Raw genomic sequence first — 12,471 nt, forward strand, 5'->3', positions numbered from 1 at the left:
CGGAGACTCCAGGGCGGACGCCGCTGGTGGAGCACCACATCAGGCTCAAGGCACCAGGACCAGTGAGGTTGCCAGGATACCGCATCCCTGCTCAGCTCCTCCTGAAAATCAGGCAAGAGGTGGAGACCATGTTGGAGATGGGCATCATTGAGCCCTCCCACAGTGAATGGTCATGCCCAATTGTGCTAGTTCCTAAGAAGGATGGAACCATGAGATTTTGCATGGATTTTAGAAAGTTGAATTCCATATCTGCGTTTGACCCGTATCCTATGCCTAGGGTCGATGAGCTGATTGATCGGTTGGGTTGTGCCAAGTACCTGACTACCCTGGACCTCAGCAAGGGATATTGGCAGGTACCCCTGGCTGCGGACACCAAAGAACTGACGGCGTTCAGAACTCCCTTTGGTTTCTATCAGTACACCATGATGCCTTTTGGCCTGCAGGGGGCGCCAGCGACATTTCAGCGCCTTATGGATAAGGTGCTGGAGGGGGCTCGGGAGTACGCGTCAGCGTACCTTGACGATGTGGTGGTCTTCAGTCACACCTGGGAGGACCATCTGACCCATGTCCAGGAGGTGCTGAGGAGGATCCAGGCCGCAGGACTGACGGTGAACCCCAAAAAGTGTGCCCTGGCTCAAGCAGAGGTGAAGTACCTGGGGTATGTCATCGGTGGAGGAACCGTGAAGCCTCAGCTTAGCAAGGTCAGTGCCATTCTGGAAACCCCCAGACCAACCACGAAGAAGCAAGTGCGCTCTTTTCTGGGTGTTGTGGGCTGGTATAGAAGGTTTGTTGAGAACTTTTCCAATAGGGCAGCCCCTTTGATTGAATTGACCCGTAAGTCCAGTCCAAATCAGGTGGTGTGGTCTGAAGACTGTGACAAAGCTTTTAATGATTTGAGAAGTTGTTTGTGCAGTGACCCTATTTTACAGAACCCTGACTTCAGCCAGCCGTTCACCGTGCAGACGGACGCGTCTGGAGTGGGCCTTGGTGCTGCTGCAGGGGGAGGTAGGAGAACAAAAGCCGGTGGTGTACCTCAGCCGGAAGCTCTTCCCGAGGGAACTCCGGTATTCCACCGTGGAGAAGGAGTGCTTGGCGTTAAAGTGGGCCGTGGACTCGCTGAAGTACTACTTGATGGGGAAAGACTTCATCCTGGAGATGGACCACCGGGCTTTGAAATGGCTACACCGGATGAAGGATACCAACTCCAGGGTCACCCGGTGGTACCTAGCACTGCAGCCCTTCAACTTCGAAGTCCGGTACAGGGCTGGACCTGAGAACATAACGGCGGATTACCTTTCTCGGGTTTTCGAGGACGAAAATCCTTGAGGGGGTAATGTGACGGAGCGAAATCTGTGCCGTCACTGAATAGCGCAGAAAGACGTTGGGGAAATTGTTGAGGCTAAATGAGTGCGGTTGTATGTGAATGCTTCATGAACTGTATGACCAACGTGAAACGGAATCGCGGGTGAACAGCATGGCGCCGTGCTGTGTGAGCCTGCAAGAAGGATCACGTTTGGACTACAAAAAGCATAACCAGCGCCCAACTGAAGCAGAGCACATTTGAAACTACTTCCTTATTCGTGTAGGAGCGCCAAACAATGGGCTGTTCCATTTGAGTAAGGGGTGTTTGGTCCATTGAGGATAATGTTTGTATATCTGGCTGTCAGAAGCCCAATTAACTATATTTGTACATGTGCAGATTCCAAATATGAATTATTGTATGCATGATACATGTTTAAGAGTAAAAAGATATGTCTGTTTAGATAATTGATTAAAGTATAATGGTTAACTCCTGGGAGGAGGGGTTAGGGTGAATATAACCTGCATCCAGGTAATGGCAGGGGGTCGAGCTTTGTCCTCTGAGGTGAGAGGATGACTGTACTAATCAATTAAGCTATTTATTGCAAGTCAGTAGAACTACTATTTTTATTTGTTTGTGTTGGGAAAGTTAGTTCTGTTAAATGTAAAGTGCGTCTTGTCTGTCCACCTGCCGGCAGCATAAATAAATCTGCACCTTTTTGGCTTACTTGAACGCTTTCTACTGGTTACTGCCTCTGCCGCTCAACACTCTACTTCACAGTGTGTGTGTGTGTGTGTGTATGTGTGTGTTCATGTATGTGTGTGTGTGTGTGTGTGTTCATGTATGTGTGTGTGTGTGTGTGTGTGTGAGCGTGTTTGTGTGTACATGTGTGTATGTGTGTGTGTACATGTGTGTGTGTACATGTGTGTGTGTGTGTCTGTACATGTGTGTGTGTGTGTGTTTGTGTGTGTGTGTGTGTACATGTATGTGTGTATGTGTGTATGTGTGTGTCTGAGTGTGTTACTGACCTCTCTGTGTTGTGTGCCAGAAGAGCCGGCATCTAAAGGGGAGCGCTTTAATGCCCCAGTGCTGTTAATGCCCCAGCGCGTTAATGCCCCAGTGGTGTTGATGGAAACACACTGAGATGGGGTCTGGAGGGGAGCAGGAGGGTGGGGGCCACTGATGACCTAGAGAACATGGGGGGGGGGGGGGGGGGGTATGGGGGAGAACAGGAAGAGGGGTGGACAGAGGGGGGGGGGGGGGGGGGGACACATGGTAAGGGAGGCCGGGGGCTATGGTGGACCATGACTGTGACTCTGAACCAGGGGCTTGAAACAGAGCATGGAGAGGAAATGACAGCAAATGCACTGAAGCAGAGCAGAGGAGATTGGCTCACTGGGAAGACAAACACACACACACAAGGGACAGCTAAGGCAACAACACAGCTACAACAAATACCTCTCAACGCAACGACGCAGAGAACAGGAACCAGCAGCTAAAATAACACAAGGAAGTAATGTCATCACTAACACAAAACAAACATGGAACCTTTAAAGCACCTTTAAATCAATGGCCAGCTTGAACTAATGGCACCGATAAAACAATGCCATTGTGTGTGAAAGTAATGCCGCCACCAAAACAATGGCACCGCCAACACAATGGTTCTGCCAAATCAGTGGCACAGTTCATATAGTGGACAGGCTCAGCTCAACTCTGAGGACCTCATGCATATTCTGCTTTAGGACTGAAGCTGTGAGTTATGATGATGCAAGGAATCTTTGGTGAAAACACACGAATGGTGTACATTATTGTCTTGTGGGTGCAGTAGGATAAATACATTTACTTAATGAAACATGCTTATTTGAGTGTTGGTTGTGTTTGTATGTGTGTGTTTGTGTGTGTGTGCGTGTGCATGGTGTGTGTGTGCGCATGGTGTGTGTGTGTGTGTGTGTGTGTGTGTGTGTGTGTGTGCGCATGGTGTGTGTGTGTGTGTGTGCATGGTGTTTGAGGGTGTGTGTGTGTGTGTGTGTGTGTGTGTGACAACATCTGCACATGTCTGATATGAATGCATGTTTTCTTTTCCTTACACCAGCACCCTTCTCTTCCCACAACGGTATGAGTGTGTGTGCATAGGTGTAGTGATGAAGAGAAATTGTATGATTTAATTGACCTCCACACACACACACACACACACACACACACACACACACACACACACACACACACACACACACACACCACACACCCAAAATCATAAATAAAAAATTCACTGATCTGAGAGGGCAGTGTGTGTCACTGAGCCAACCAAGAGTGCTTCAGAATGAAGCGGAAAGCACACACACACACACACACACACACACACACACACACACGCCTCATTCCACTGCCACACACGCACACACACATAAATAAAAACATGAACACATCTAAGAGGGCAGTGTAAGCAACTGAGCCCAACAGGAAAGTGTCTTAGGGAGGCAGAAAACACACACACACACGCACACACAAATAAAAACATACATGCATCAAAGGAGAGTGTGTCTTATGGAGGTGGAAAACACACACACACGCACATACACACACACACACACACACATACACACACACACACATAAATGCATCAAAAGAGAGTGTGTCTTATGGAGGTGGAAAACACACACACGCACATACACGCGCACACACACACACACACACACACACACACACACACATGAATGCATCAAAAGAGAGTGTGTCTTATGGAGGTGGAAAGTGGGAACTTTGAATTCCTGCCAGTTAAGTTAATGGGGCACTGAGCGTGTGCACAAGGAATCAGGAAATGAGCAGGGCTGACCTTATCAGACCACAGAGCTAGTGTGTTTATTTCATGTGCCCGCTAGGAAGACATGAACACTGCACTGTGCGTACGCGCGTGTGTGTGTGTGTGTGTGTGTGTGTGTGTGTGTGTGTGTGTCTAAGGTACTGTAGACACTCTAGATCTGTGTATGAGAGAGGTAAAGATAGCAGGCCTGTATGTGAGAAGGGTAGACACAGCCGGTCTGTGTGTTGGTGTGTGTTGGTGTGTGTGTGTGTGTGTGTGAGCCAGTGGAACCCTGCATTTCACTAATAGGAAGGATGCAGGGCAGATGCTCTACTTTCAGCCCTGGGCACCATGAGCTAGAACTGGACATTGGCATTGTGCACTGAGAATTTGACACTGGGTGCTGGAAACTTGGCACTGAACACTGGTGCTGGACACCAGACACAAGACACTATGCTTGGGTGTCAGGAGCAGCATTGGGCATCAGAGTGGGTATAGGGTGGTGCTCTAATTGGCCATTGGGCATCAGGGAGAGGGCACAGGGTGCAGGGTGGTGCTCTAATTGGCTGTTTCCTGGCAGGTCCTATTAGAGTGGCGAGGGCACCAGTCCGCCGTCAGACAGCGAGAGGCTTAACACACACAAAAAAAATAAAAAACATTCTATGGTTATACCTCATACATTCCTTGAATAGAAATGTCTTTGTAGAACCCTTTAAGCTGTCAGCTTTACAAGGGTTTATATTTCAGAAGAGGCCTTTTAAAAATGATTTGTGAGCAAAGTATCAGCTTCTACACCGACATCTTTTCAGCCGTTTTCAGAGCTCCTTGGATGTGTAAACGCCTTTATTCCCCGCATAAGGTGCATGAAGGAGCCTTGTGTGTTGTGTGTTGTGTCTTCTGAGCCTCACACTAATGTCCCTATCCTCCGGCGGCCAACATGGATGGCCGGAGCGGAATCCCTAAGCGTTTCTGGTCCTCTTGATGGATGGTGCGCCACGGTGATAAACGCTTTCTGGCGGTCTCCAAGCAGCACCTGATTCATCAATGCCATGGGATTACATGTGAGGAGGCTTCCCCTGATGGAGAGCTCATTCTTCAGCGTTGAAGCGATGCTGTGCCCAATCTGTTATCTCCTGGAGCTGTATACGTGTGACTGCCTCCTAACAGAAAACAGGCCCCATGTTGAATTCTTAACCAAGCTGACTCGGGTGCGATTCTGTTTTTTTTTATATATATATATATATATTATTATTGCTTGCGAAGAAAGAAATATTAACATGGAATACAAAAACATCTATTCTTGGAGAAACGCTTTCACTAAAAGCCTCAACCTCCACGCACTCATGAATTACTCATGAAGATAAGGTTCCAGCAATGGCGGCCTCAAATAGAAACAAGGAAAGTAGCACAACGGCGCGGCGCAGCGCTATCGCAGCAGCCCAACTTCATGACAATCATTTCCTTCTCTGTCATCCTCTGAGATACAGCAGGTCATTACCACCATCAGATAGCCGAGGCGGGCCTGGGCAGACGGCACACAAACACCCCCTGGCTATTTCATAAGGCTCCTCTTCATACTGTGGTGGTTTGACTCCCTTGCCATAGACCAGAGCAGATTCAGAGAGTTCAGGCCCAGGTCTCATATGCATGGGCCTTTATGCAAACCTGCACACAAGGAAGGTATTTATGTGAACCGTCTACACTCCATATACTATCCTCACTATCCTCACACATGAACAACACCTATAAATCATGGAAGGTATTTCTGTGAACCGCCCACGCTCCATATACTATCCTCACACATAAACAACACTGCTCACAAACAACACTGGCTTAACACTACTCCAGTCTACTCAAAAGCAACCCTGGCTTAACACTACTCCCTTCTACTCACAGGCAACCATGAAACAACTCAAGCACATTACACACACCGCCAGCGTGCAACACACCACTGACATACAGTACAATAGACAAAACAACACACACCCTACAGTAAATGCAACACACACAACACACACCATAGTAAATGCAACACACACAACACACAAGTATGACATAACTACAGACACCTCATCACTAAAGGTTGCATGCAACAACACAGCTTTGAAACAGAACACACAGACATGCACACACACAGACACACACACACACACACACACATACACACACACACACACACACACACACACACACACACACACACACCAATCACATAAGATATACCACTCACCCACAACACACACCTCACTATGTGTTTTACCTTCTTATGCACGTCTCACCTCATCTCACACACACACACACACACACACTCCTGGGGGCGAATAAAGACACAGGATATGGAATAAAAGACAAACCCTGGGTGGCATGGCATGCATCTCAAACAGGTGGCTTGTCCACAGTGATGTCATCTCACAGATGTGTTTCTCACAGAGAGCCCATGGGCGTAAGCACCTGAAAACACCTCTGATCGTACTTCAAATGCATCACAACATCTGTGATCGTGCTGAAGAATGCATGGCAACACTTTTCGTTGATTTCGCATACGTGCCACCAACCCAAAACCCAAAACACAAAAGTATATAATTGAAATGGCAGAAGAATGTATGAGTGGCACTCTTTGATGTCTCATTTAAGTCATTAACCTGCACCACAGGAATGTGTCCATTCAGCCCCTTTGGAGTGGTGGAATAGCTGACTGCCTGTCATTCTTTAGTACCATTTGTAGGCTGTGCTCCGTTATGTAGCTTGTGGCTTCAGCTGTGGTTAGCAGGGATAAAAATGGCTGGTGACCCCTGCGAGGTCAGGGGTCAGGGGTCACATGTCGGGTTCACCTCTTGCTCTGCCACACACAGGTTGACCTCCCTGAACTGACAAGTGTCTGTGGTCTTATCTGACACATTTTTCAATTAGAGTCGTGGGCCATGGGCTGTGTGGACCACAGGGGTGGGCCTGTCTACGGCTGGAGAAGGACAAGGGTCTAACGGGACACTCAAGAGCCTGGGAACGCGTCACATAAGCATCTAACGGGACACTCTAGAGCCTGGGAACGAAAGACACTCTGGAGCACAGCTGACTCTGAAACAGATGGAACATGGATGCTACATGGACCCTTGTCATGCCAGGGTCAGATCAGGGCCAGACCATGGCCAGACATGGGTCAGATCAGGGCCAGACCAGGGCCAGGTTAGTTACTAGCTTGGCTAGATTCAATATAGTGTCAGAGGAAACCTCCCTTCACATATAATGTCCTTAGATATAAAAGTAGTATTAGTTGCAAGCATCGTACTTTTGTGTTTACAGCATCGCATTGTGCTGGGGCACTACACAGTGTGTGTGTGTGTGTGTGTGTGTGTGTGTGTGTGTGTGTGTGTGTGTGTGTGTGTGTGTGTGTGTGTGTGTGTGTGTGTGTGTGTGTGTGTGTGTGTGTGTCTGTGTGTGTGTGTGTGTGTGCCATTCACTGCTCCACATCCGTGCATGAATGGATCTCATGCCCAGAGTGTGTTTAACTGTCACTGAATGATTGAACATCCATGAAGATCGTCTGATTAATTTCCTCATCTCTTTTAAACAGGGAACCATCAGCACTGATATCTGTTCTGCACTACTCTATCTCCGTGACTCCACCTGTGTGTGACCAGATAGCCATGCAGCTAGTCATGTGTCCCCTGACCCGTCTGCACCCTCTCTGTCCAGGTCTGCCTTCTGGAGACGCTCCCCTGGTGTAGAGCCTGGCAACGTTGTGGAGTGGGATAGAGGGAGAGACTCATGAAATGTAAACCTACCCTGCTCTTTAAATGACTTTGTTGTTAAATGTAAATATAACTGACCATCCAGTAGGGTTCTGAGGTTTTGGGAGGCAGGTTATGAGTATTTAAACACACAAAAAAAGCTGTTAGGAATTGAAATATCCCTATTCTGTGTGACCCTGCCTGTGCTCATCTGCCTGATCTGTGTAGTCAGTCATGTGTGCCCTGACGCGTTGCTGGCAGCAGGGCCCAGGTCTGTTTGTTGAGACGCTGCCTTGTCAGTCATGTGTGCCCTGATCCGTCGCTGGCAGCAGGGCCCAGGTCTGTGTTCTTGAGACGTTGCCCTGGTGGAGAGCTTGGCATCATTCTAGAGTGGCAGACAGACATGTGGCAACTTTGGCACGGGGGCTCACCTACAGACGCCACACTACAGCAGCTTGTGCTCCATGGGGGCCGGTCAGAAGAGAGAGAGAGACAGAGAGAGAAAGGGTGAGAGAGAGAGTGAGAGAGTGAGAGAGAGAGAGAGAGAGAGGGGGGAAGAGAACGAGAGAGAGAGTGAGAGAGAGAGAGGGGGAGAGAACGAGAGAGAGAGAGAGAGAGAGTTAGAGAGTGAGAGAGTGAGAGAGAGAGAGAGAGAGAGAGAGAGAGTGAGAGAGACCATAATCTTACCATAATTTACATCATCTGTGATCGGGGGGAGCAGAGGGAGGGAGTGAGGGAGGGAGGGGAGGACCATTGGAGATCCAAGGGCCCAGGAACAGAGACACTGGGACGTGGGGTTTACGCTGTAGACAATAAGACTTTTCAGGGGGAACAGAATGGGCCATGACACCCATGCCTGTGTTCTACCTCACTAGGTGCCTGTCCTTACGGCGGGGTGCTGTGCTCTGCTCTGCTTTGAAAGCGAGCCACAGCAGGGGCCAGCAGAACACATTATGCCCTCTACTCCAGCACCGCGACCCGGGGCCAGCAGAACACATTATGCCCTCCAGTCCAGCGCCACGACCAGGGGCGTGATGTGCTTCTGTCTCTCAGAGGCCCAGCGGAGCATCTTCTCTTCTGTCATTCTCTCTCTCTCTCTCTCTCTCTCCTCTCTCTCTCTATCTTCTCTCTTACACATTTTCTTTTTCTCTCTGTTTTCCCTCTCTCCCTCCCTCCATCCCTCTCTCTCTCTCTTCTTCTCTTCCGTCTTTCTCTGAATGAATTGAGCACTGCTGTGGGCCCGTGTCTTTGATATCTCCTTCTTTTGAAGAAGGTTCCAGAGAGCGTCAGAGCTGGTTAATGCTCCGCTAAAGGAAAACTCTTTATGCGTCTGCCAAGAAGATCTGTGTTGTGTGCGAGCCGCCTGCCTGCCTTTGGCTTTCAGCGTGCCAGGCGCCCAGGGAGCGCGGCTCTTTCTCAGCTTCACCTTATCAAACCAGACAGATGCACACAGCAGCACAGCCCTCGCTCCCGATGCCCAGTCCCTACAGAGGTGCATGAAACACACACACACACACACAGACACACATCAGCCAGACTGGAGAAACAGAAGCTCTCCCTATGCGCTCACAAAAAGATTTGTTACTTAGTCAGACCAAAACAATGGAGAGCCCAGATGATTTCTCTGTTAGTTCTCATGCTTTTCACTAAGCTTGGTGAAAACTGCATGGTGTGATCATCCCAGATTCAACACACACCACTGACATATAACACACACAACACACACCACTGACATATAACACACACAACACACACCACTGACATATAACACACACAACACCCACAACTTACACCTTCAACGCGGCACACACAACATACAACTATGACACAATGGCTTTGTGAGGTACGCTGTGGCTGTGGCTAAGGCTGAGCCTGAGGGGGTGATTGATACACTATACTGTGCTGTACTGTACTGGAGACCTCTGGAGAGGTCATTTGGGTTCGGTTCTCTCTTCAAAGGCTTCAAGAGGAATGTGCCTGAGTCAGACGAGAGCACTGCTAGCGACCCAGTTTTACACTGGGGAAAATACCTTAGAGAGAAAGAGAGAGAGAGAGGAGAGAGGAACAGGGAAAGAGAGGAATGAGACACCGAGGGATGGATGGAAAGAGGTGATAGAGGTGGGTAGAAAGAAGAATAAGAAGGGGGCGAAAGAGTGACAGAGAGGCAAAGGAAGAGTGAAAGAATCTGAGCTGGTGCCAAACTCCACCAGCTCAGGCGTTCACCTCAGCCTGTAGATGTACCAGGGACTGACAGGGGGAGAGAGCTCACATACATTTTTCAAAACACACCGTCTACTCTGCTTCAGCGACCGCGAGACTCCTACCACAGCACAGCGCTTAACAGGATAACAACTAATCATTTTCAGAAATAATTTGGAAGACAAAAATAAAGTCTTCCATCTCCCACGGTGCATTTCTGAGCTCAACATATCAATCATTTAAAATCTGTTCTATCCCGACACGTTTTCGATGTCAATAAACGAGTCTAATTCCATACAGGGGAATGCTTGGCTAAGTCAAATCAATGTTGACTGATTAGTGTAAATCACAACCGTAACGAAATAAAGGCTATGTTCTGCATTGATTCCGTAGATCCTTCATCCCTAATTCTCTGAGAGAGGTTATGAGGATTGAATAGGTGGCGCGAGGAGAGAAGCCATTGTGTGAACATGCCCCGCGCTCGCAGCTCGGATTCAACGCTCGCGATTTACGTCACTAAAGCCCGCGCCAACATCTGTAGCAGCTGCAAGAGCGAGACGTGGTCGTCCATGCATCCGTCCACGCGCTGGAATGTGCATAACCATGTTATATTCGACGTGTATTTTAAATATTAAACAAAAACAGTGCTCATAACTATGCAAGACTTCGACCTGCATGCAGCTGAATGCAGTTCAAAGTTAAACCGAGAATATAACACATTAACGCAAAGCCCTGTTAAATGTATAGGATCCTGGGTATTTCATATGATGTTTGTATCATGAAATGTCGGACAAAAAAAGGGTAGCTACATATAGTTGCTGGTGATAATATAAAGCCACGTGCTGACTCAAGTTTATAGTAGGCTTTTTTGATACTGTCGCTGACAAGTCTGAGAGAAGTCTACCTAATATTGTTCATGAATAAACCATGCGATGAAATTAAGAAAAGGGGTTTTAAGAAAAAACAGGCAGACACTAATAGGCTTCCAAACACAATTAAACTCATAAAAGACACGGTTAACGAGTGAACTCTTTGTATAATTGTTTGCACATACCAGTTCTTGTTTCAGTCGCCTCAAGCAAGCATCCATATTTTTGCGCTCATTTTTGGATAGATGTCGATCCATTTCCTTAAAAAAAGATGCTTCAAACCGGCCAGGGTCGTGATTACTTTTCCATGCCTTGGTTCCCCAACAGCTGCAACATCAACAGATTTCTTCAAACTGTCTACACTAAATAATAATACAACTCTCTCTTGTCTTGTCTACTGAGATACAAGAGTTGGGCGAATATGGCTATTTCGTCATGAAATGCGCACAGATTTGATAGATCTTTGGCGTGCAGTAAGAATCCTAGTCGTTCGTGCGATCGGAATAGGTATCCCTTGGCTGAGCTGAAGGGTTTCTGAGCGCTCCTGAGAACTGGAGCGATAGTCAGAGCGGACCTTTGTCTCGTCGCTCTCCGCTCTCTGCGCTGCGCGTCAGCTGCGCTGGTTTTTCAATGAGCGAAGCGGACACGTTCAGCAAATAACTCCGTCCAGTGGGCTGTCTCTACCATTTCCGTTTGGTTTCAAGCAATAGCATTTCCCTACAGGCGGCATGCTGCGTTTAGCAGAAATCGATTCAGTTTTTAACGATTTCTTGAAAACATTATTGGGGAAGGTTACATGGATTGTGTGTGTGTGTGTGTGTGTGTGTGTGTGTGTGTGTGATCCAAAGCACACATGCAATGCGTTTCTGATGCTCAAATGCTAGAAACGGGGTGGCATTACAACAAGGTCATGTGGTCAGTCACACAGGCTGAAGAAATGTACACAAATATTAATTGAACTGCCATTTTTTATCCAGTCATTTAAAGAGCTGCTCTTTAAATTACTTTGCATACAACTGTCAGTTAACTGAGAATCCAATAGTTTTCTGAGGGTTTGGGGGAAGTGGGCTATGTATTTTGTGTTGGCACTCTCCAAAGGAAGTGAGGAGGGAAGTGATGCGATGTGACAGAAAGGCCCTCTCTCTCTCTCGGGGGAGCTGACTGGCCCGCAATAGAAGGAAGCACCTGAGAGCCGGAGCTTTGTTACTAAAGCTGCACGCACCAGACCTGAGTTTGTTGTTCGGGGCCCCTTCCTCATCCACACTCTGATTTCACGTGCTGCTGTGGCCAGAGCTCCTTGTTTTCTGTTTTTTTTTTCTTTTTCTGCAGAAAGTAGCCGAACCTCTCCTCTGCAACTGGGAATAGCACTGGGAGCAGAGTAGGCCTGCTGTTTTTATTTCAGTCAGATTTGATCCGGTCTCACAGAACCTATAAGCAGACAAGACGGTTTGGATCGCTGGCCTGCGCTGGAACATTTGGACCGGGGGAAGGGCCGGAGGGGTGGTTCAGGGGGAGTTGGTTGGGGGGGGGGGGGGGCAGAGAGGAAGCCACAGAACCCTCAGCTGAGTCAGGCGA

The 12,471-nt window shown here is 48.2% G+C and overlaps 1 protein-coding gene across 1 annotated transcript in view; it reads right to left on the reverse strand.

The window, feature by feature from the left end:
- Positions 1 to 11,678, reverse strand: part of LOC105907321 (PAK4-inhibitor INKA2-like) — a 19,922-nt gene extending 8,244 nt beyond the window's left edge. The window contains exon 1 of the mRNA XM_031567766.1: positions 11,082 to 11,678. Within this exon, the coding sequence (XP_031423626.1) occupies positions 11,082 to 11,153 (72 nt within the window). The 5' untranslated portion in view covers positions 11,154 to 11,678. The remainder of the gene's footprint in view (positions 1 to 11,081) is intronic.
- Positions 11,679 to 12,471: the final 793 nt, after the last annotated feature.

This window comes from Clupea harengus, chromosome 5 (assembly GCF_900700415.2).
Source record: "Clupea harengus chromosome 5, Ch_v2.0.2, whole genome shotgun sequence".
In the NCBI taxonomy this organism is placed as follows: domain Eukaryota; kingdom Metazoa; phylum Chordata; class Actinopteri; order Clupeiformes; family Clupeidae; genus Clupea; species Clupea harengus.